This window comes from Sturnira hondurensis, unplaced genomic scaffold, assembly GCF_014824575.4.
Source record: "Sturnira hondurensis isolate 20B ecotype Veracruz unplaced genomic scaffold, ASM1482457v3 Scaffold0007401, whole genome shotgun sequence".
In the NCBI taxonomy this organism is placed as follows: domain Eukaryota; kingdom Metazoa; phylum Chordata; class Mammalia; order Chiroptera; family Phyllostomidae; genus Sturnira; species Sturnira hondurensis.
This window is the reverse complement of record NW_028080032.1, coordinates 7,458,816-7,484,609: the sequence shown is the minus strand read 5'-3', so window position 1 is coordinate 7,484,609 and position 25,794 is coordinate 7,458,816. Positions and strand designations below refer to the sequence as shown.

Sequence of the window (25,794 nt, the reverse complement as noted above, 5' to 3'; positions counted from 1 at the left end):
AATGTTTACCTCAGGGGACACTGTGACCACATTTGATATTTTATGTCTTGATGTTATGAGACAGCGGACCTGGCCCTGAGTGGGTCTGCCTAGGGCTCCCAAATATGGGTCTCTACAGTGTTCTGTCCTTGGCTGTCAGCTTATCTCACCTGTAGTCAACTCCCTCAGAAAACTGGTGACTTATGGTTTTGTTCATTACCAGTGATTCCCAATTCCATGTGCCTCAAAGAATAGCTAGTTGGAAGGGTTTCGCCATCCCAGCTGGCCACAGATGTTCTCTCTTCTTGTGCCTCTTCTCTTTTCCTCAGGTTTTCTAGCTCTAGAAGGTCCTAAGTAGTCAAATTAGCTGGGACTGCCTTTACACAACAGGAATTCAGTCTTGTGTTAAGCTGTAAGTTAAGCTATAAGTCGAGACTGAGAGCCCAGGCTTATACAAAAACAAGCAAGAGTACCCAACTGGCGTTTACGGCAGAGGCAGGCTGATAGACAGGCAGAAAGAGGTAACCCCTGAAGAGGAGAAGGAGTAAATTGGGAAGGTGAATAGGGAAGAGCTTTCTGTGCTTTGCTACCTGCTCATCCAAGACGAGGAGGTTGAGGGATGAGCTACAGGCTGGGTAGAAGGAATGTAGCTGGGTCTTACAAGGAATCGAGGCCAAAACCTGGGAGGCCTTACCTACAATGCTAATTGCTTCGAGTTTTATCATGAAAGCAAAAGGAAGTTACTGAAGGACTTTTTAAAAAGCATTAATTTTAATTATTTTCTTTCCTTAAAAGTAATACATATTTCAAAGGAAATTTATAAAATAGCAACATTAAAAATAAAATCAATATTACTCATTACAACTAAAAATAACTACTTTGGGTGTGTTTATTTCTTTTAGGTCTTTTAATAGGTACTCATTTCTTTTCTCTCAAAAGTGGAAATGTATCATACATTTTGTTTTATAACTGCCAAAATTAGAAATATGTTTCATTTCTGGGCTAAACTTTGTACTTCATTTTAAAAGAATTTTTTAATGCAACTGGAAGGAAATTGCAGTAGGGCGGGAATCAGAGACTCTCCCTATGGTTTACTGTCATGTTAGAATTCCCTGTAAAATTCAGTGCCAGGCTGTACCCCCAGCTGAAGGTGGGACTCTCCAATCATCTGAGCTGCTCAGTGCCCCGAAACAGGCTTGGTTCATGACTCCGAGTGTAGGCACATAACCAGTGTTTCAGAAACATTGGCAAGATGACTTCATATGTGAATAGGCATTTAAAACAAGTTTAAGGGTGACCATCTCTTCATAGCATTTGCCTTAGGATATGGAAATTTTGGATCTTGATTATTGTTTTCTCATTAATCTCCTTGAAATGTTTAATATATTCTCTGAGCTGTAAAATAGCCATAATTGAAGTACCGAGCATGAAATGTAACATAAAAATGATGGTCTACCCTAATGTGCAGTGGTTGAGTCAGTAGACAGAGAGGTTTTCCTGTATGTTTCGGGATAAGTAACTTAAAACCATGTAAGTAGCTATATTGTTACCTAGACACCTGTTTTGGTCAGGACAGTGATTATATTCATAGCTGTGTCTGTTTTGCCTATAGAACAAGCAGACCTTGACCCCATGGGTTGGGCTTCGGAAGATCAATGTGTCCTACTGGTGTTGGGAGGATATGACCTCATTCACAAATAGTACAATACAGTGGATGCCCTCTGAGCCCAGTGACGCCGGATTCTGCGGGATCTTGTCAGAACCCAGTCCCCGGGGCTTGAAGGCTGCAACCTGCATCAACCCACTCAATGGCAGTGTTTGTGAAAGAGAGGGTGAGTGTGGGAATTACACATTTTGGAAATTCACTGAGAGAGAAAATGTAGGAGGCATAGTGTTGATACGTGTGAAATAATCATGAAAAACAGAATTGACTTGGAGTATATGAAGCAGAGTATGACCAAGAATTTTAAAAACAGAAGGAAATAGCCTCTGGCTCTGAGTAGTATGAGCCATAAGCCTAAACAAAAATAACTAACTGCTCAAAGAACCTAATATTCTAATTAACAGTGAGAATGATTGGTTTGTTGATTACAAAAAGTATTGCAACTTGCTCTAAAAGGTAAATTTCTTGGTGTTGGCAGAGGAATGCTATGGAAGAGAGAACCAAAAGTGCAAGTAAAAGCAAGGGAAAGATCAGAACTGACAGTGGGGGACAAAGGGACAGCAGACAGAAAGCTTGTGTCAGAAAAATGATGAGAGCAGTTCTGCAACAAAATACAAGCAAGCCTGATGTGCCCAAGCTGTGCTTGAGTCCGGAAGGAACGAGCATTTTGAGCAGCTTCATGGTTTGAATGTCTCCTCTGGGCTATATTTAGGCTTCTTAAAGGCTCCTGTGGGCCATATTTAGGCTTCTTAAAGGCACCTGCAGCATGCAGACCAGCCCAAGATGAGCATCCTCCTCCTGCAAAGGAACTCACAAGTAATAGGTGGAATTTTCTGGGCACTTTTGGGAGGTTGGACTCCATCATTTTAGGACGGTACCATATTGTAGGGAACACAGAAGTGTAGAGGAGAATTCCTAGCACTGTGGGAGTCACCCTAAAGTATGATTTCTAAACTTTCTATAGGGGAGCTTTTAGCCATTTTGTGTGTTTTGGTGTATTTAATGAATGCTGTGGTCTTTCTTTTCCAGAATATGCAAAGATATGATTTTGCATGTTCAGGTGGACTATAAAACCCCTAAATAGTAAGGAGCTTTAGAACCCCTACTTGAATGGAAAGATTATCTTATTTCTACCTGTCTGTTCTTATGCTCTTTGAAAAGAAAAGTATCTTTTCCCCAAAAATGTATAAATATACTTGACTAAACAGTACAAGGTGACTCTAATGTTTCCTGTTTTCTCCTTCATTTAACGTAGTCCACTGAATTGATTTCATGACATACTGGTGGGTCACAACCCACACTGAAAAGCCTTTGACCTTAGCTGACCCAGGGGGAGCTCTGAGTGTCTCTCTCGCGTTGATTTCCAGCGAACCACAGCAGCAAGCAGTGCCGGGTGCCGTGCGCCCTGAGGACGGCGTGTGGGGACTGCACCAGTGGCAGCTCCGAGTGCATGTGGTGCAGCAACATGAAGCAGTGTGTGGACTCCAACGCCTATGTGGCCTCTTTCCCCTACGGCCAGTGTTTGGAGTGGTATACCATGAGCAGCTGCCCCCGTAAGTGAAACGTGAGCTCTCGGCACTAATTAGTGCCCTGTGTGCGTGTGACAGCTGCTGCTGGGAGCAGTGCTTTCGGCCTCTGAACAATTCAGGGACAAGACTCGACTGTCGGCTCAGGTCTGTCCATTGGCTGCCTGATGAGAACCTTCACACAGCATTATGCACAGCGACACGAGTAAATAAATGTAAGCGAGGTCACAGAGGACAGAAGTAACTACTCGACTTCAGTACCATATTGCTCATATAATAAGTGCTTGTGACCTCTAAAGTCCCTTCTGCCTCCAATATCCTGAGATTGAGAGAGAAGGGAGGAGTCTTTATTACTGTAGAGCAAGATATTGTGCTCTTTAAATTTATTATGTGATTTAAACAGTCACAATAGAATGGGAATTTTGACTCACAGAAGTTGAATAGTCTGTAAAAGAACAAGGTAATTACTAAGTGCGATGAATTAAGATTAACTTGTTTTGTTCTCTTTTTTTAACAGCTGGAAATTGTTCCGGCTACTGTACCTGTGGCCATTGCTTGGAGCAACCAGGTTGCGGTTGGTGTACCGATCCCAGCAATACTGGCAAAGGGAGATGCATAGAGGGCTCCTATAAAGGACCAGTGAGGATGCCTTCTCAGGCTCCTATAGGAAATTTCTACCCACAGCCCCTTCTCAATTCCAGCATGTGTCTGGAGGACAGCAGATACAACTGGTCTTTCATTCATTGTCCGGGTAAGATGTCTTGTGTAGCCAAAATCAAGTGTTTCACTACCTGTTTGCAACAAATGAATCCTTGGAAACCCTGGCTTGTGTGACTCAGTTGGTTGGAGCATCATTCCATAAACCAAAAGATTGGCAGGTTCAATTCCCAGTCAGGGCACATCCCTAGGTTGTTGGTTTTGTCCCCAGTTGGGGTGCATACAAAAGGCAACCAATTAATGTTTCTCTATCACATCAATGTTTCTCTCCCTCCCTTCCCTTCTCTATAAAATCAATTAGCATGTCTTCAGGTGAGGATTAAAAAAAACAAACCTTGAAAGCTATATTATTTATATGGATTTCCTTTAAAAATACGTATCATTGTGGAGAAATAGTTTTACATGGAAAATATCTTTAGTACCTATTATCAAAAATACAAAGAATTTCAAGTGAGTTGTTTTGTTAACATTCATTACAAAAACAATGAAATAAGTGTGTAATGAAAAACTAAATGTTACAGATGTACATAAAATAAAAACTGAAATTCCTCATCTCATCTCCATTTCTTCGGAGAAATAAAAATTTTTACCAGTTTGATATAGATACTTCTAGACATACTAATGTGTATTTTTAAAACTAAAAAAATGCTGTGCATATGATATAGTTCTACAGTTTGTTTTTTATTTAAAAATACATCTTGGCAGTCATTAGGAGAAAAATGAGATCTCCAGTCAACCCATAAATTCCTCTCGGCAAATGTAGAAAGAAAGAAAACATCTTTATTATTGAATAAGCTTTAAGCAGACCATGGCACACATCACAGGCAGTCTGCTAGGGAGATTGCAAGGACCAAGCGAAATCCCCCTTTTTAAAGAAACAACGAGGCAGATGCCATCCATTATGTGTGTGTTCTCAAGATGAATGATAATTTGTCCTCCTGTGAGAGCATTTGGTGGCATGGTTTGCTGCACATTCTTTCATAGTTCATTGTGAGTTTACCTGGTAATTGGGGTGGCCATCTGTGTTATGTAATTGTGTTTATCCAGCTAACAAAATAAACCATATTGTGTCTTTTGGTTGGAATGTCATCCTGTGCTCCAAAAAGGTTGTGGGTTTCATACCTGGTTGCAAGTTCCATCCCTAGTTGGGATGGGTACGGGACACAACTCATCAGTATCTCTCTCACACTGAAGTCTGTCTGTCTGCCTGTCTCTCTCTCTTTCTCTTCCTCTTTCTCCCCTCTGTCCCTGCTCCCCACTCTTTCTCTCTCTCTAAAATCAATAAACATATTCTTGAATGAAGATTATAAAAAAAAAGAAGGAATAGACCATGAGTTGACCTAAAAGCCTGAACCTGCTGGGGAGGCTGCTTTGAGAAACTAATCCTGAGAAATTGGCCTTGACACAGACCTTCAGTAGATACTCAGGAATGTGCCAATGGGCCCCAGAACAGCTGGGAGAGGTCGGGCAGGTGCAAAGACTCCCAAGAGATTAGTGGGTGAGAACTCCAAGAGCCTTGCAGACAGCATCACTGACAGCAGGGCTGTCTGTGAGTTCTGTAAGGGAAAGACCACTGTAAACAAAAATAAAAGGCAGGGGACAGACAGGGGGTGGAATATCTGAAGTATGTATGTCCATTGATTGCAGAGTATGTAAGCCCCCCTCCAGGGGAAAAAGAAAAAGCTAAATGATTCCCCAACAGAAAAAGTGGGCAAGAATGTAAATAAGTAGTTGCACCATTTTGCTCTCACGAGAGATATAAAAAGGCTCAGATTTCTTCACATCCTCATAACACTTGTGTTCATCTTTTTGATTGTAGCTAATCTAGTGTGTGAGAAATGGTATCTCACTGTGGTTTTGGTTTCCCGAATGACTAATGAAGTTGAGCATCTTATTGGCCATTTGTATGTCACATTTAGAAAAATGTCTACTCAAAGTCTTTGCCCATTTTTACATTGCATTGCTTGTCTTTTTATTATCAACCTGTGAGAGATTTTTATGAATCCTAGATACAAGTCCCTTATTGAATATATGGTTTGCAATATTTTCTTTCATTCTGTGTTTCTTTTTTTAAAAATATATTTTATTGATTATGCCATTATAGTTGTCCTATTTCACCCCCTACCCTGCACACGCCCTCCCCCCACATTCCCCTCCTTTATTCACGTCCATGTGTCATAAGTTAGCTTCTGCATTTCCCACACTACTCTTGCCCTCCCTCTGTCTATTTTCTCCCCACCATCTATGCTTCTTATTCTCTGTACCTTCTCCCCTCTTCTCTTCCTCCCACTCCCCTGTTGCTAACCCTCCTTGTAATCTCCACTTCTGTGGCTCCGCTCCTGATGTAGCTGTCTGCTCAGTTTGCTTTTGTTTTGGGTGTGGTTGTTAATAACTGTGAGTTTGCTGTGCTTTCACTGTTCATATTTTTTAACTCCTTTTTCTTAGATAAGTTCCTGTAACATTTCATATAATAAGGGCTTGGTGGTGATGAACTCCTTGAACTTGACCTTATCTGAGAAGCACTTTATCTGCCCTTCCATTCTAAATGAAAGCTTTGCTGGATAGAGCAATCTTGGATATAGGTCTTTGGATTTCATGACTTGGATTACTTCTTTCCAGCCCCTTCTTGCCTGTAAGGTCTCTTTTGAGAAATCCACTGACAATCTGATGGGTACTCCTTTGTAGTTGACTGTCCCCTTATCCCTTGATGCTTCTAGGATTCTCTCCTTCATTTTAATCTTGGCTAGTTTAATTATGATGTGCCTTGGTGTGTTCCTCCTTGGGTCCAACTTCTTTGGGACTCTCTGAGCTTCCTGGATTTCCTGGAAGTCTAGTTCCTTTGCCAGACTGGGGAAGTTCTTCTTTATTTGTTCAGGTAAGTTTTCTCCTTGTTGCTGTTCCTCTTCCCCTTTTTGTACCCCTATAATTCAGATGTTGGAACATTTAAAGATGTCTTGGAGGTTCCTAAGCCTCTCCTTATTTTTTTGAATTCTTGTTTCTTCTTTTCTGTTTGGTTGTTTCTTTCTTCTTTCTGGTCCACTCCATTGATTTGAGTCCCAGTTTTCTTTCCATCACTATTGGTTCCCTGTGCATTTTCCTTCATTTCACTTAGTGTGGCCTTCATTTTTTCATCTAATTTGTGACCTAAATCAACCAGATCTGTGAGCATCCTGATCACCAGTGTTTTGAACTGTGCATCAATAGGTTGGCTATCTCTTGGTTGCTTAGAAGTATTGGCTCTGGGGCTTTGAGTTATTCTTGAGCCATAATATTTTGGTCTGTTCGCACCTGTTACAGACGAGGGGTGAAATCTTAGGTGTCCACCGGGGCGGGTTAACTGAGTCGCTGGGTTGTGACACTGTATGTGGGTACGGGGTCAGAGAGGGAGCAGTGGCACTTGTTCTGCTCTCTCTCAGATTTTGGTCCCTTCTGCTGCTTCCCACAAGCAAATTGAGTCCTTCTGGTGCTGGTTCCTGGGTGGGTGGGCTTGTGTACATTCTAGGACCCTGTGGGTCTCTCCAGTGAACTTTCCTGTGAGGCTAGGAGCCTCTCCCAACACCTCAACCCCCGGAAAGTTTTTTTAATTGGTGCTTTTAGGCTTTATTTCCTGGTGCTGGGGCCCTGCGTTGTGCAGTCTGTCTCACTGTCTGTTTTTTCACCTGGTTTATCTGTGCATGAATGTGTGACCGTGGTCAGCCAGCCGCCTTGCGCCCTCACTGGGTCTGCCCGTTGCCACCCCACACCTGGGATCTGCCAACCGCCACCTGTGCACCTGGGTCAGTCTGGCAGCCACTGCTTCTCCCTGCCTCCACCCCTCTCTGCTGGCCACTGACTCTGCCCCTCTTAGCTGTTTGGATGAATGGTTCGTCATTGTCGGACTTTGGTACAGTTCAATTTTCTGTCTGTTCTGGTTGTGTTTTTGTTTCTAAATCTTTGTTGTCCTTAAATTTGGTTGTGCGAGAAGGGACAGTGTTTCCACCTACGCCTCCATCTTGGCCAGAAGTCCTGTTTCTTTCTTGTAGACTCCTTTGAAATGCAAAAATTTAAAATTTTGTAAGTGCAGTGTGTTTTATTTTATCCCATGTGCTTCTGACATTGTATCTAAGAAATTGAGATCATAGAGATTTAGTCTGTTTTCCTTTTAAGGTTTAATAGATTTATCCCTTATAATTCAGTCCATAATTCACTTTTTAAAATTTATTTTTTTCGTTACCATTTGTCCCCCTTAAACCCCCCTCCCCCTCAGTTACTACCTTGTTGTCCGTGTCATAATCTACTTTTGAGTTAATTTTTATACATTGTCTAGATAGGGGTTCAAATTCATCTTTTTGCATGGCTGTTCTGGGCTTCTGGCATTTCCATCTGAATTTTAGGATGAACTTCTCAGTTTTGGCAACATCAACAAACAAAGGTTGTATTGAGGCAACAGACTAATGAGGTATACTGCCATCTAACAATATTTAAGCCTTCCAATTTATGAATCTGGAATGTTTTCCTATTTCTTTAGTTCTTACTTCCAGCAGTGTTTTATAGCTTTCAGTGCACATATCCTATACTTATTTTGTTATGTTTACTATACAAAGTATTTTAATTTTTCTAAATGAAATTATGGTCTTAATTTCATTTGCTGGTTGTTCATTGCTAGTGTATAGAAATACAGTTGATTTTTGTATGTTGATCTTGTGTCGTGTAGCCTTGCTGAACTAATTTATTATTTCTCTTTGTTTTTTAGTGTATTTCTTAGGGTTTTCTACAGACAAGGTCATGTTATCTGCTAAGAAAGACAGTTTCCTTTTTCTTTCCAATCTTTTTACCCTCTTTAACATTTATTTTTTGAAGTTTACTGGCCTGGCTAGAAACTCCAATATAATGTTGAATAAAAGTGGTGAGAATGAGCATCATTGTCTTTTCCTGACTTTAGGAGGAAAGAATTCAGTTTTTCTCCATTAAGTTTGATGTTGGCTTCAAGGTTTTTGTACATGTCCTATCACGTTGAGAAATTTTTCTTTGATTCCTAGCTTTTTGATGGTTCTCATCATGAATGAGTGCTAAATTTTGTTAAATGCCTTTATTGTATCTATTGTAAGGATAATATATGTTGTTTTTGTTCTTTCATATATTACTACTATATATTATATTAATTGACTTAAGGATATTAAACCAGCCTTGAATTTCTGGAATAAAGCCATTTGCTCATGTTGTATAATCCTTTTTAGCGTGTTGCTGGATTTAATTTGCTGGTTGGGAACTTTGTGTCTATATTCATGAGGGATATTGGTCTGTTCTATAGTTTTCTTTCTTGTGATGACTGGCTTTGGTATCAGGCTGCTCTTGGCTTCATAGAGTGAGTTGGAAAGTGTTCCCTCCTTTTCTACATGATGAGAGTTTGCAAAGGATTGGCATCTGTAAGTGCTGATAGCATTCGTCAGTGACGCCATCTGGGCTTGGACTTCTCTTTGTGTGAAGATCTTTGATTATTAACTTAATCTTTTTATTTATTAAAAGTCTTTTCAGATTTTCTGTTTCTGCTTGAGTCAGTTTTAGTAATCTGTGTTTTTTTTTAGTAATTGCCTATTTCATCTAAATAATCAATGTTTTGTGTTTTTTTTTAATTTTATTTATTTATCTTTAGAGGGGAAGGAGAGAGGGAGAGAAACATCAATGTATGGTTGCCTTTCCTGCGTCCCCTGCTGGGAGTTGGCCTGCAGGGAACCAGCCTGCAACCCAGGCATGTGCCCTGACTGGGAATTGAACTGCGATTGTGTGGTTCGCAGGCCTGTGCTCAATCCACTGAGCTACACCAGCCAGGGCTAAATAATCAATGTTTTTTTAAATCCTCACCCAAGGCTATGTTTATTGGTTTTAAAAAGAGAGGAAGGGGGAGAGAAGGAGGGAAACATTGATGTGAAAGAGAAACATCGATCATCGCTTCCCAAATGTGCCCCTGCTGGGCATCAAACCTGCAGCCTAGGTGTGTGCTCTGACTGTGGGTTGAACCTGCAGCCTTTTGGTGTACAGAATGATGTGCCAACTGAGACCCCTGGCCAGGGCAGTAATCAAAATTTTTTTAGCATGCAGTTCATAATATTTTCTTGAAGATAGCTTTTTGGCCATATGTGTTCTCCTTTTTAGCCTATTGTTTTTTTGTTTTGTGTCTAATTTTGTTTTATCCTTTTTCATTTTGCAAAGTCACTAAATATCATGAGGTTTTTTTCAGAGCTTGATTCTTGGTTTCTTGGTTTATGGATACAATAATCTCTCAAAGCCTCTTTTAATATTAAAATTAGTATTTTTCATTCTCTTAAGTTTCTTGCATCAACCCTTTCTTCAGGGTTAGTTGCTCTTCATGTTTACCCAGGTGGTGCCTTTACATTGATGATTTTCTTACACCGGTTACTTTTCGACATTGCTTTGTATTCATTATCCCTATTGGGGACACTGAGCTGTTGCAAAGGTGTGGTGTGATGATGTCCTAAGGGAGAAGCTGTCTGGCCAGCCACAGGGCCCTCTGGTCTGGTCTGCTCTGTTTTTGGGTGGTCTGTATTTCTCCTTCAGTGGAAGGAGGAGGGAGCAACAGACCAGGTATTGGACACATTTGGCATGTTCATGGTTGTGCCACATGCCTCTCTATCCTGGGATATTTTAGCAGCCTGGAGATAGCTGGGGTATTGCCCTGATTTTTATTTCAGACTCCTGACTTCCCTCCCCTCCCTACCTCACAGACTGTTCTTTCCTACTGCAGCCCAGGACAGATGCCTCAGCAGGCTGTTGAGCAGATCATGAGGTGCTTCCTGCTGTCCAGCACTCTTCCAAGGTCTGCTCTGGCTCCCAGCCTCTGCTGGATGGTCCAGCTGTCAATTACTAAAGTGCATGTAGTCACTCAGTCAGTTCCCTCCTTCTCCTACATAAGGATACACGTGTCTCAACTCCTCTTTCTCAGCCAGATTGACCATATCTGCTCTATAGTTTCTAGCAATTCCTCAGTACTTTAGAAATATCTCCCAATACTTTTTAAAAATTTTTCTTCACTTGGCACCTCAAGCCTAGCTTTTTTTTTTTTTTAAGGTTTTACTTATTTACTTTTAGACAGAGGGGATGGGAGGGAGAAAGAGAGGGAAACATCAGTGTGAGAGAGACATCGATTGGTTCCCTCCCACATGCACCCCCATGACTGGGGACCTGGCCTGCAACCCAGGCATGTGTCCTGGCCCGGAATATAACCAGTGACCTTTCGGTTTGCAGGCTGGCGCTCAATCCACTGAGCCACACCAGCCAGGGCTCCTTTTTTTCCCCCTATTGATTTTGCTATTACAGTTCTCATGATTTTTCCCCCTTTGCCACCCTCCACCCAGCAACCCCCACTCCCTCAGACAATCCCCCCACCATTGTTCATGACCTTGGGCCATGGGTATAAGTTCTTTGGTTACTCTATTTCCTACTGTACTTTACATCCCCATGGCTATTCTGTAACTACCTATTTGTACTTCTTTATCCCCTCACCTCTTCACCCCTTCTCCCTCTGCCCCCTCCCATCTGGCAGACTTCAGGTGAATAGTTTCTCTTGCTTTTAAGAGTCTCTCTTTACCTTTAATCTTTGGCCTGTTAATTGAGATGTGTCTTGGAGTGGGCCTCTTTGTGTCCATCATGATTGGGACTCTGTGCTTCCTGGACTTGCATGTCTATTTCCTTCATCAATTAGGGAGGTTTTCTTCCACTAATCTTTCAGATAGATTTCCAATTTCTTGCTCTTTCTCTTCTCCTTCTGACACTCCTATAAGGCAAATATTGGACCTCTTAAAGTTGTCCCAGAGGCTCTTTATACTATCCTCATTTTTTGGATTCTTTTTCTTCTTGTTTTTCTGGGTGGTTGTTTTTTGCTTCCTTATGTTCCATATCATTGATTTGATTCTTCGGTTCATCCTTTCTACTGTTGTTTCCCTGTAAATTGTTCTTTATTTCAACTAGTGTATTCTTCATTTCCGACCGGGTCTTTTTTATGCTGCTGAGGTCCTTTCTAAGGTCACTGAGCATAAACAGTGTTTTGAATTCTGTATCCAATAGATTGCTTATCTCCATTTCATTTAGCTCTTTTTCTGGAGTTTTGATCTGTTCTTTCATTTGGGCCATGTTTCTTTGTCTCATTGTTTTTGCAGGCTCCCTGTGTTTTTTCTTATGTATTTGGTAGAGAGGCTCTGACTCTGGGACTGGTAGTGTGGCCCAATGTAGTAGGTGTCCTATAGGGTCTGGTGGCGCAGCTTCCCCTGTCACACAAGCTGGGTGTCTGAGGTACACCCTTCATGTGGGCTGAGTAGTACACCCTCCTCTTGTAGTTGAGCCTTGACTGCTATTGGCAGATCAGTGGGAGGGATTTACCCAGGCCAGTGAGCTTCAAGGACTGGCTATGACCACTGACTACCACCCTCCACCCTCCATGAAGGACGTCTGTGCAGGGGCAGGGTGGTGGTGCTCTGACATGGTCTGTTGCTGTCCACTGTATGCATTGACCCTGGGGTGTCCTGGGTGCTGCAAGCCAAGGTCAGCCCTCACCTGTGTTTTGCCTGGGGCTCCCCTGCCTGACGAATAAAGCAATCTGAGATGGCTGCTATTTGTGCTAGGCTTGGAGATTCCCAGGTGAAGCCAAGCTGTGACTCTAATCTCACTGCTACTAGGGCTCACTGAAGCCAACTGTTGCTTGTTTGATAGGATAAGCTGGGTTGAGTAGAGCCTCTGTGGATCTCAAAGGTGGGTCACACAGCATTAGCCAGGTTGATGGAGTCTCGGATATGCACCTGCCTACCTGCTCTGTTGGGGGAGGGCTCAGCATGTGGACAACGGCCTCTGCTGGCCCTGATGCCAGACACTTCAGTCTCTCCCTGTATACCACTGAGCCCTATAGAGGGCCACCTCAGTGCTAGAGCTCAGAGGGAACGAGTCTGAGCAGGTGAGTCCATGTGTGGGTTCCCTAAGAGGAACTGCTTAGGGCTCCAGCAGCCTCCTCCATTTAAAGTTTTGTTTATCATAGATGAAATAGTGTGGTAAAATGATTGTGGTATAAGTTTAAAAATTAAAATTGAGGCTGGTATGGCTCAGTGGATTGAGCACCAGCCAGTGAACCAAGAGGTTGTGGGTTCAATTCCTAGAGAAGGGCACAGGCCTTGGTTGCGGCCACGTCCGCAGTTGGGGGTGTGGCACGCAAGCGGCAACCGATCAGTGTATCTCTGGCACACTGATGTTTCTCTCCCTCTTTTTCTCCCTCCCTTCCCCCCTCTCAAAAGGTAAATAAATGAAATCTTTTTTAAAAAGTCAGAATTGAATATTACAGTGAACACTATGAAGAAATCACAATAAAACTACGTTGTGATCTCTGGGTGCTGGAATTATATGTAATTTTTCTCCCCTTCCTTAGTTTTTCAAATTTAACTACCATAAGCATATATTATTTTGACAGTGAATAGCAAAAATTACTGTTTTAGTGACTGTGGACTTTCTTCTTGCTGTGGTACATTTCTGATTTTCATGCATTAGCTATTTTTTTGATGTCTTGAGCTTATTTCTCAAACTAGTTTGTAGCGAGCCAGCTTTGATGATTTGGGTATTTAGAGGCAATAAGAAAGTTGCAAATAAATCTTGTGGCGCTTACTCCACCCAGTTCTACAATGAGACAAAAAGAAAATTCTTTTTCTTTCAGCTTGCCAGTGCAATGGCCACAGCAAGTGCGTCAATCAGAGTATCTGTGAGAAGTGTGAGGACCTGACCACGGGCAAGCACTGTGAGACCTGTATATCTGGCTTCTACGGCGATCCCACCAATGGCGGGAAATGTCAGCGTAAGTCAAATCCGTCAGTCGGGGTTACTGACTGCAGCCCAGGTGGAACATGATGCTTCTATTTGACTCGAGTATCTAGGAAGAAAACCACTTGGTTTTAGATACTGCATTTCTTAAGTCATACTTGTCAGAAGCTGAGCTGAGCTGCCAAGTGTCAGAGTAGCCAGTTAAAGCAACAAACCAAAAATGAAAGAATTAAGCCTTTAATCACTTGCAGTGGCAGTATCAGAAAGAGGCTTAAAGTGGAAAAGCCCTGACTCCCCTTGTTCCATGTCCCCTCCTGGAATGGCACAGTGGTTGAGCATCAGGTGGATGAGCACAGAGGTGGGGGCTGGTCTTCTCCCTGTTGAGGGAGCCCAGACAGAAAGCTCAGCAAACGGCTCTGATGGGCCCTGGGGCAGGGAGGGAGGGTGAGCAGGGAGGGCTGGGACTGGAAGAGCCCCGAGGGCTGAGAGTGGGGAAGGATCTTCAGGGCCTGCCGCTCCTCCCTTACAAGGGAGTTTGGCAGAGGCCTGCAGATGACCTCTGCCCGAGATCTCAGATAAAGTGACCTAGGGTGAAGGCATCTGAAGTAGGGATGCAGATATGTGGAAGCAGTCAGTGGCCAACCAGGGGGGCCTGCGACCTTGTCTGCAGCTCCTCAGAGGTTTCCTCCCAGACTGGTGTGGGGAGGGCAGCGTTCTGTGTAGGGCCTGCCAGGGAAAGCCTGTGGTTGGAAAAAGTCACACCTAGGTTTTTGACCGGGAGCTGGACTCCTCAGCACTTCTAGTATAGCTTAAATATTTAGGTGCTCTCGTGTTTCCCCATGCACGTCAGGTAGATTCCTGCAAGCAATAGGATGTTTTATTGTTAGAATATAAATTATGTTTTTTTATAAATGACCAGTAATACCAGTGAACCGATTATTGGTTTCTTCTAGTTTCCAATGGAAAGACCCATCAGGTTCTGAGCAGGGAAATGAATAAGAAAAGAAAATCTCTAGCTACCCCCCAAATTCCACCTCCAAACTCCTTAGCATGAACCTTGAGAAAGGTCTGATCCCAGAATAGCTGTGAGAGAGCTGTGTTCCAGCAGTATATCCCTCACCTTCTCTGGAGTTTGGTTTCCTCATCTGCAAAATGGGGATATGAAGGGGGTTGTTGAAATGAAAGCAATCAGAGGAGCGCATGACATGTAGTCATCACTCAGTAAATGTGAGCAATTATTATTGCTCTTCTAATGACATTTTCTACCACTCTTAAATAAAATTTCTTGCTCAGATTAAAAGATCATTCAGTAAAAATATTTTCCCACTCCTGTGAATAGACTTCATCCATTAGATAGTAATCAGAGTACCTAACCTCAATGATAATTGTATACAAGGTATTGTGCTGGCAGCCACCCGAGGCATAGGGGCTTTTATTGGCCCCATGATCAGGGAACCCGCCTAGCTTCTCACTGCAAGAGGTGGGCATGCTGGGAACCCTCTCCAGGATGTCTGACTTTACTGGGCCTTGTGCCTCCAAGTGCCAAGGTCAGCTGGATCTGTGCCTTGTTCTTATCAACCCTGTTCCTGCATCTGCCATCTAGAAAAATTACATCCTGCTCTGTAGCATTTCTGGGGCCTGAGTACTGTTTTCTAGAACTTAGAGCTAACTCTATGTTTTAGAGCCCCAGTCCACAACAGAAAGCATGTTTTTAAAATACCGTGAGTGGCACCACGTGTTTTATGTTTTCCTCTTAGAGTTTTATGGCCCTTGAGCTAAGGATAATGGCCGTGAGTTATTGAGTGCTTACCGTATTTCATTCACTGTCTCACTTCATCCTCACAACAACCCTGTGAAATAGGTACTAGCACTATCTCCCTCATAGAGGGAGGGAACAGAGACTTACAAGAGTTAAACAGCGTGGCCAAAGATAAAAAGAAGCTAAGTGGAGGGGACTTAATTCAGAGCCAGGCAAAACGACCACAGGCCTTTGCTTTTTATTAATACACTATGCCCCTTTCTCCATGCTCAGCTGAGCCAAGAGTTGAACACTTACGTTTCTGCGTGTTCATCCACTCTGTTACCTGCTTTACTAATTTTGTGTCACAGGTTTCTTTGAGTCATTTTTTTTTCTCTGCAGGTTTATTTTAAAAGTGTACCAATCGCCCTGGCTGGTGTAGCTCAGTGGATTGAGTGCGGGCCTGTGAACCAGACAATCGCAGTTCAATTCCCAGTCAGGGCACATGCCTGGGTTGCAGGCCAGTTTCCGGCAGGAGCCAGTTCCCTGCAGGGGATGCACGAGAAGCAACCATACATTGATGTTTCCTTTCTCTCTCCTTCCTTTCCCCTCCAAAGATAAATAAATAAAATATTTTTTTAAAAAAGTGTACCAATCTCCAGCCTAGTGCCTTTCATTTATTTGCAGAAAAACAGGGTGGAAAGGGAAAAGGAATTGAACAAAAAGTCTCACTTATTTCAACTAGAGCATAAAATGTATCATGGCTCATACTTGTCTGATTTTAAAAAATGATAGAGGGGTGTTGATGGCTAGAGGAGGGAGCTGGTAGGGTTTTTTATGGAGGCTAAGAAGGAGGCAAGGAAGGATGATGAGTTCTGAACGGCCTCTGAAACACTGACCTGCCACTGGAATCCCTCCCAGTTCTGAGCCCTGCTGGGATTAAAACGTGACCATTGGGGAGCAGGCACCTCTGCTGAGGCAGAGCACAGCAGGAACAGCCCTCCCCTCTGGCAGTCACGGCTCAGAACATCTCCGTGGGGGCAGGGAGTGGCACACTGGAGACACTCCATAAATGTTTGCTGGACCAATGAATTGTAATAGTGAAAACCAGAGTGTCTATTGAAAAGATAAAAATGGTGATTGCTTCAGAAGGCAATGGAAATGACGTTCTTTCCTCCTGTCTTTTGGCTTTAGTTTTTTTAACATTTCCTTTAGATTATTTGAGATAAATCATTAGCTAAAAAACAAATCTCACCCATTAAATACTTTTTTAAAATCTGTTTTTCATCTCAAATCCAATTCAAGTAGTATTTTTTTTTTTTTTTTTNCTCCCAGTTCTGAGCCCTGCTGGGATTAAAACGTGACCATTGGGGAGCAGGCACCTCTGCTGAGGCAGAGCACAGCAGGAACAGCCCTCCCCTCTGGCAGTCACGGCTCAGAACATCTCCGTGGGGGCAGGGAGTGGCACACTGGAGACACTCCATAAATGTTTGCTGGACCAATGAATTGTAATAGTGAAAACCCGAGTGTCTATTGAAAAGATAAAAATGGTGATTGCTTCAGAAGGCAGTGGAAATGACATTCTTTCCTCCTGTCTTTTGGCTTTAGTTTTTTTAACATTTCCTTTAGATTATTTGAGATAAATCATTAGCTGAAAAACAAATCTCACCCATTAAATACTTTTTTTAAATCTGTTTTTCATCTCAAATCCAATTCAGGTAGAATTTTTTTTTTTTTTTTTAGAAAAAGTCTCAGATAATAGTAATCTCCTAAGCCATTTGTGACCAACATTCCTTTTCCTCCTTCCAGCATGTAAGTGCAATGGGCATGCAGCGCTGTGCAATACCAACACGGGCAAGTGCTTCTGCACCACCAAGGGCGTCAAGGGGGACGAGTGCCAGCTGTGAGTACCACCCTCCTGTGACCTGCAGGCTACACCTGGGTTTAGTGACTGACAGCCTGGTCAGCTGGGTCTGTGCCTTGTTGCTGTGGGCTCTGAGGGATCCCCAAATTGATTGGTTGGGAATTTTACCCTTTCCACTTCAGACAGGTCTAGCTTGGTCAGCCTCCGTACTGAGTAGGTTGTCAGTTTAGGAGCAATTCCTTAATAACTCTAATTTACGTTTTCCTGTCTGAGTGACACTGACGTTTCTGGGGTTGCTGACTTGGATTAGTCATTTAACTTCAGCCACTACTCAATTTTTTTCATGTCATGAGATTGCATTCTTTTCCAAAAGATAATGTTGGAAGAGCTGGTATTTTATTTGGCACTTTGGTTGTCTGATAGTGGAGATGAGCCTCTTTGGCCTTTAACACATCCCTCCCTGTTCTATCATTTTCCTTGACAAAGTATATGAGACATTTTCCAGGAGAGAGTCCGGGGTCCTCACCTATGAGCACGCAAGCAGAGGTCGGGGCTTTCAGTCCTGGCTGTGCCTTCACTGAGCAGGGTCCTCTGGAGGTCAATCACTTAACTATGCAGAACCTCAGTTTCTGCCTCTGTCAACAGTGGGGCAATAGATATTATTGCCAGCAATAATCGTTTTTAGTGTCCTGGGATGTTGAGAGATGAGACATGGTTCTCCAGTTAATATATTCCTCTCTTCCTCACCAGAAAACCTCACAAAACACACGTTCCACGTTTACTCATGCCCTCAAGAAGAAACTTAGAAATGTTTAGTAGTATCAGAATAATGAGCCGATACAACCGGATGTGTCATTGGTAAACTCTGTCTGGCTTATTGCACACTAGTAACGTCACCAGTGATTGAGGCCTTGGTAGAGGTGTTCAGGGGGGAAATGTCTGCGTTTTCTAGTTTATACCAATGTGTACATGTACTGATTTCATGCTGCCCTAGAGCAAGTGTAAGAAGAAAAGTCTAATCAAAGATTAAATTTATTTCTTGAATCTAGATTCCTTTAAACAGAAAAATATAATAGAGCAAAATTAATCATTCCTGTCCTCAGTTTTGATATACAGCAAAGAAATGAGATATAGGTCCAGTGAAAGACTTTCTTTTTAAGAGATTTAGATACAAGCAAGTGCTGATAACCACCGTGGACAAAAGGACACAATATCCCTGTGTTATTTATCTGGGGAACGTGCTTGACCTAAGCTTTCTCCTTCTTTTTTCATAGTTAATAGCTACTGTGCCCAGAATCGTTTTGATACAGAATCCCGCCAATGCGGTTCTGGAAAGCTTTGGAGTTCAGTTGCCCACCGCCAAGAAGCATGACTCCCGGTGCAAGGGTTTGGTTAGAAAGGAAAAGCATTGTTTATTTAAATCCTGTACAGATTTAGAATAATGGCAGATTTCTGCCGTTAAGTCCTGCTTCCTTTAAAAACACCCTAAAACACACAGTCCTGGTCCCCTCTGCCAAACCAGGTCAGTTTCAGAATACGCCAGTCAGAGATACCATCTTTCAGAAAGGCAGAAGTCTACAGGTCAGCGTTCCCGGTCACAGTTCAGCTCCAGGAATCTTTCACAAATCTGGATGGCTAGGCAGGTCCCCGCAGCTCTGCCTGCTCTGCCACCATCTGCTCCAAGAAGACTTGAATCTGGGTGGCTGGGCAGGTGCCTCCCACCCACTGCAGTGCCAATTCCAGTGACTCACTGGACTCTCGACTTCAGACCTTGTCTCTCTTACTGCAGACCACACGGCTCTTCTCTTCCTTTCAGATCTCCCGTCCTCTCTTACACTCCAGACCTCGTGATGCACTTCTCTTCTTTTTTAGCCCACCCCCATTTAAATGCTCAACTCAGAACTTACCGTGTCATCTCATATCCAGCACTTCCTATGATGTGTTATTGTCTGTTGTTTTTGCTAGTTCCCCCATATTCTTTTGGCTTCTCTCTTTAATCAGGGCAAAAGTTCCCAGCAACACATGGACATCTGGGGTGGGCATCTGCCCCGTGTGTCGCAGGTGCTATTTGAGCTCCCCTGGCTGTGTCACGAGTCCCTGAATGTCTTCACGGTCATGTACATAATTTGCCCTGGGCGGCAGCCCCTTTCCCTTCGGGAAGACACAGCTGTTAACTTACCACTGTTACGCAGTGTATAGCAAATGCTGTGCCATCTACTCTTCCCTTCCCCCAATCAAGAATTGTGGGGAATACATTCTGCATCCTGTTACAGTCCCCACTTCTGGACCCTTTGTAATCCTACAAAGGGTAGCGGGCAAAGGTCTCATAATCTTCTGGAGCTACTTCCTGCCGGCCATGTTCGTAGTCTTACGTACCTTTGGATCTAGAGATCCTTAACACAGTGTGGGTATGGAGAGGAAGGTGGCCTTCACACGTGGGGAAGGACCTTACAGAATTCAAGTCAATTGGCTGTCGCTGGAAAGTGGCATTCTCAGTGTCCAAATGTTGACACTGCTGGACAGATTGACATCCTTGTCTTAATATGGAAGCAACAAATTTGGCAAGATGGTTAGAAGACACAATTAAAACCATAACCTCTAAATGACAAAGGTAGGAACCAATTCTACAGTGTTCCACATTGGGAAAAGAATGTATTCTCTGGAGAAAGATGTATAAGGTATGACATTCTTGTCCACAGCCCTTTTGCCCATCATACTTAGCTCGTGCTGAGGAGAATATTCTAAGATTCTCCCCTTTTTAACACCTTTGGGTCCTTTCTGTAAAAGTCATTAGGGCAGGAAAGGAAACCAGTTTTAAAGTGAAGCCCACAGACTGCCCCATACTTTACAACCCAACCACTTGGTCCATCCGAACCCTTGGTCTCAGGAGGCGGCACTGCAGATGGGCTTCTTAAATGAGGCCTGTATTGTAACCAGTCACCCAGGTAATGAGGGTTATAGGCTTACACCCTGTGAAACAGAAGGAAAAACACACGTTAATTCACACGACAACCCACAAATTAGTCTCCGAGTCTGTGGGACTATCTTTTGTTAAGATATCCAGTTACAAGGCCTTTGCTGGAATGGCATTTAACAATGACAATACGACAGATCCTTCTTGCCTGTACATTGAGCATCTTTGATGATGTCACACACTCAGTTTCAACTTTCAAATGGAAATAAACTTTGAAGACAGTTAGCTGAGCTAGTATGATGTCCACCACTGAGCATCATGATTTTCCTTAAATCACAGTTTTTCATCTTGAGATCACCCTCATTGTCATCAGAGAGACTACATTAAGCCCACTTTTAATTTTCCCTGTTCATTTGCATAAATACAACAGAACAATAGTTGATCACACATCATTGTCAAGTTTGCTTTGCTGGAACACACACGAAGAACCTTTAGATTGACCTGTTAGTCCTCCCTTCAGGGCACAGAAGCTAAGCCACACAACTGCCATCTGGCTTTGCCTGTAGCACCTGCTTCTTTCAAGTCCTGGAGGCTTCCATTGTGCCTTAAGGTTCCTCCTTACCATCTTTCAGGAAAGCAACCTTTGTTCCTTCCCTGGGAAGGCTACCACGAATTGCACAACCAACCAAGGTGCCAGGCCTTTTCTTGTGGGCTTTCACCAGCTTTGCAAGTCAATCCCAGTTCCTCAGGGCTTTCTGGTGACATCCAGAGGCCAGCCATGCCTCCTTCAGGCATGGCGTTCCAGTCTCAGTCTTTGATAAAATCACCATGGGCAACTGGTCTTGTTGGTTTTATGCAAAGAAACCTTTTGTCATCACTCATTCCTTCAGAATGCCAAATCTAGAGGGATCAGGTAGGGAGAAAAATATAAAGTGTAAAGGAAAATCCTTGTCCTTCTAATATTCACTAAAATCGCATTTCTACGCCTTATACTTTCCCTTGTTCACTTTCCCAATTGGGGTAAAGTTTTAACTCTTCCTGGGAAATTTCAGTTTCCTTTCAGAAGCAAAGTAAAAGCCAAAAGAGTCTCAAAAGAAGGGGGACTAGAACTAGCTGTAGAATCTTGTCTCATGCTGACTGGCTGATACTTGACTCACTAACTGGTCACACAGGCTACCTTTCCTAGGTCCAACCTGTCCCAAAACCTCACTGGTAGAGTCACTGTCTCCCCCACCAGCTTCTCCCCTGGTCTCCTGGCAGAGACGTGCTGTCACCACTGGTCTTTTGGCAGAGACGTGGTCTCTTGCCCCAGGTCAGATTCTGTGGGCACCATGTGACCCTTCCTCGGTCCTACGTGGCACAGGCATTCTCTCCAACTGGTTTCACAGGTGACCTGTCCTAGGTCTCACTGGCCAAAGAGCAGAGACAGAGGATTCCTGATGTACCCAAACAGCAAAGTTCAAACTATGGCCTCATAAGGTCAGAAAACAAGCAAATAAGAGAATAAGCACACCCAAGAGCTGAGGTTTCCTTTTCTTCAGGAAAGGAAACCTTTAAAATTTCACAACCTTTTTACATACCTTTACTCATTCACATTTAACCATCATTCACTTTCAATCCTTATTCTTTTCCACACTGGGAAGGACCATACTCAAACTCAGTATCTGGCGGCTAAAAGTCCCCTAGCTTTCCAAGCACACGCATAAAGTAAAAGAAACATGGTCACCCTGTATTGGGTGACAATTCGTTTTCCAGAAGAGGAATTTCAAGTCTCCTTCTGGAGTGCAGGTCCAGCTTTCCCTTTCAGCATCAACCACAGCAGCAGGGTCTACGTCCTTAAGTGGTTCCTGTTCATCCATGTGTGGCAGATCCAGGGCTTGATTCCCGTCAGCTTTAAGGAAGAATGTGTTGTCAACAGGATGTCATAGGGACCGGCCCATTTTTGGCCAGTGCTCTTCAGGATCTTGAGTCTTGCAGGTCTTTAGAAAGACTTGGTCTCCTGGCCAGAGCAGGTACAAGGGCTTATTGGGTGCATAGGCAAGCCTGCAATGAGCAAACTTGTGCAAATGGTTAGTGTTTGCCCTAAATGTTGCACATACTACTCACTTCTTGCCTCATGCTCCAAATCTGCAGGGAGCATTCCTAACCCAGAGATTCGGAGCGCTCTCCCCTGAACTATTTCAGAAGGGCTCAATTTAAGTCCACTTCGGGGTGCCACCCTAATTCGGAACAGAGCAAACGGGGAATGCCTGGTCACATTTTAAATGTTTCCTGGCATATTTCTGCCAGGGTCTTCTTTATTGTATGATTGACTTTCCCAGTCTTTCTCGTGGATTGAAATCTCCAAGATGCATGCAGTTTCCATTGTATTTGCAGTGCCTGCCCAGCCTTCTGGGTGATCTCCAAAGTGAACAGAGGTCCATTGTCAGTGAATGCTGTGAGGAAGTCTAAACCTAGGAATTATTTCTTTCAGCAACAGTTTTCTATCACAGTTGCCTTCTCAGTTCTGGTGGGGTACACCCTTATCCTTCCAGGAAAAGTGTCCACAAAGGCTATCAAATATTTGAAATTCCCCCTGGCTTTAGGCATCTGGGTGGAGTCCACCTGCCAGTACTCCAATGGACACATTCCTTTATATTGTACTCCCTTTTCCATTGGCACATTGATGTCTTAGGATTGTTCTTGGCACATATTTGAAAGGCTTGGGTGATCCTCAAACAGTACTTTGCAAAGAAGGGCTTTTCAAATGTGGCCAAATGACGTGAACTGAGGCATCCCTTCCATAGTGGGTCCCCTCATGTAGGTGTTTGAGGACCGGATACACTAGTGCCTCAGGGAGTAAGACCGTACCATGGGCGCTGACCTTCCACACAGAACTGGAATCAGTAGGTGAATGCCCATTCACGGGCCGTTCCTCAGCCCATTCTGTGTAATGAGGTTTAAACTTTGACACATCCAAACGGGATCAAAGCCCTTGGGTGTGGCGGTTCTCTGACTTCCTGTCTTGCTGTTTTATTAGCAGTTTGATTTCCCTGGCTTGTTTGGGAACCATCCCTCTGATGTCCTGGGCAGTGCATTGCGATAACCTGGTCCAGTCGGTTCATTGCCTCTAGCAATTGTAAAATCTCCTCTGCATGTTTAACATCCTTGTTCCCCGAGGATAAGAGTCCTCTTTCCTTCCATATTGCTCCATGGGCATGGACTACCTTGAAGATATATTTGAAGTCTGTGTGTATGGTACCTTCTTTTCTTGGGACAGTATTAAGGCTCTTATGAGGGCTATCACTTCAGCCTTTTGTGCTGAGGTTCCCAGTGCAAGGACTTGGGCTTCTAGCTCATCGCTGGCCATTGTCCGTGAAGCTACTCCCATCTGTGTACAGCTCCCAGTTCAGTACTGCCAGCAGATTTGGCCTGCTAGAATGAACTTGGCCAATAATTTCCAAACAGTCGTGCTGGAGGGCTGTCTCCCTCCATATCTGGGAGTAGGGTGGCTGAGTTCAGGGTTGTGGTGGTCTGCAGGGTGACATTTGGGTTGTCTAACAGAATGGCCTGGCATTTCCCCATATGCTCTGCTGCCAGCCAGTACCCTCCTTTTTGTTTCAGTAGAGTCAGAACCTGGTGTGGTACCAGTACTATAGTGGACTGTCCCAAAGTGACCTCAGCTTTCTGTAAGATGTCACAGATTGCTGCTACTGCTCAGAGGCATGTTCAAAGGTGGCCATCCCTTTGTTGTGTGATCCAGCTTTGAGAGGGAGGCTGTGGGACGGGGAATATTTCCCAGAGTCTGGTTTAGTACCTCAGTCCAATTCCGTACCTTTCATGAACATATAGTTTGAAAGGCTTCTGTAAGTTGGGCAATCCCAGTACAGAGCCGAAGCTAGCTTTTCCTTCAAGGTGTTAAATGCTACTTGACAATCCCCTGTCCATTCGAAGGGTTCAGAGTCCAGTCCTTTCAAGGAATTGTACAGTGGCTTTGCTATGAGTCCAAAGTTTGGAATCCAAATTTGGCAGAACCTTGTAATTCCTAAGAATCCGCAAAGCTGCCTTCAGTTCTCTGGGATTTTTAATGTAGCGATGGCTTACTTTCCATCTGCTCTCCAGCTCTTGGTACCCTGTTTCTGTTGAAATCCCAGGTGCGCCACTTCCTTTTTGCAAATCTGGGCCTTATCAGGTGACACCTTATAGCCCCTTTTTGCCAACTGATTTAGGACTGTGATGGTGCCATGCACCCCCCGTAGGTGCTGCTAGCTATCAATGTCATTTACATATTGTAAAAGAACTCCTGATTTCAACTGAACATTCCTTAAGTCTTTTGCCAACACTTCCCCAAATACAGTCGGGGAATCCTTACATCCTTGTGACGGCACGGTCCAGCAGTATTGGAGCGTGGCTTTCATTTCTGGGTTCTGCCTCTCAAGGGTGAACAGTAGCTGAGCCTGTTCATCTATTAGGATGCAGAAAAAGGCATCCTTCAAGTCTAGGACTGAAAACCATTTGCTTTCCCCAGGCACCCTTGTCAACACGGTGTAGGGATCGGGCACTGTAGGGTGAATGTCCTGAATGATGTCATTTATGGCCCTAAAATCCTGTACCAACCGGTATTTGTCCGAGTGAGGCTTTTTGACTGGCAAAACGGGAGTGTTGTAGGGTGACTGGCATGGCCGAATCAGTCCTGATTTTAGCAACTTTTGCAACACAGACTGGGTACTCTCTCAAGCCTCCTTCTTGAGTGGATACTGCTTCTTCCATGGGACTCACAATCCCTGTTTTAGATTAACCTTTAAAGGTTGCGCATTAACCGCTTTACCTGGTGTTCCATCAGCCCAAACAGTTTGTGCGACCTGTTCATAAATCTTAGGTGGGAAGAATTCAACTCCAGGACCTTCTGCACAGGTCAGGAATGCCTGTAGCTGGAGGGCATGTTCAAGCAGGACTTCCACATGTAATTGCTGCTTCTTAGGAGAAAAAGTTATTTATGAATGCAGTCTACAAAGTAAATCTCAGCCCAACAATGGAATGGGGCAATTTGACATGAAAAGAAAACTGTGTAAGCTTTTGATCCCCAAGCTGGCATTCCAGAGGTGGCAGGAATGCCTGTTTTTGTGACCTCAGTCCCTCCAGTAACCATTCCTGCATCTGGATTTTTCTTGGTTAATTTTGTGTTCCGCACTGAGTATGTAGCTCTCATATCTACAAGGGAATCAATTGGCTTGTTCCCCATAGTCATCTGTGTGTGGGGCTCCCGTGGGGAAATAGTGATAGGTTGGAAGATGTCCAATGGAGTCCATGGGCCTCCTCATTCATCATCAGACTCCCTTCTCCTTTTCAGCATTTCTCAGCGAGGGATCTCATTTCTATTTTGTCTTTTGAATTTTGGACACTCATTCCTCCAGTGGCCCTCCACTGGAGTCCACTTGTAGTGGGCACATTTGTTGAGGCCTATTGAGCTGTTCCTCCTTCCTGTAGGGTCCTGCTGCTTCCTTTGGCCTCTCCAGCCTACTTCTAAGAACACCAAGGCCTACTTTGTCTTTCTTGCTTCCTGGGCATTGTAAACTTTAAATGCTAAACCTCCAGCTGAGAGGGACTCATTCCCAGTGCCCG

The 25,794-nt window shown here is 43.7% G+C and overlaps 1 protein-coding gene across 2 annotated transcripts in view; it reads left to right on the top strand.

Annotated features, from left to right (window-relative positions):
• The window catches only part of ATRN (attractin), a 167,905-nt gene that overhangs the window by 83,379 nt on the left and 58,732 nt on the right, over positions 1–25,794 (top strand). For both annotated transcript variants that reach the window (XM_037051735.1, XM_037051734.1), the window contains exons 16-20: positions 1,592–1,811; positions 3,010–3,195; positions 3,686–3,919; positions 13,574–13,711; positions 17,225–17,318. In XM_037051735.1, coding sequence (XP_036907630.1) covers positions 1,592–1,811; positions 3,010–3,195; positions 3,686–3,919; positions 13,574–13,711; positions 17,225–17,318 — 872 coding nt within the window. The remainder of the gene's footprint in view (positions 1–1,591; positions 1,812–3,009; positions 3,196–3,685; positions 3,920–13,573; positions 13,712–17,224; positions 17,319–25,794) is intronic.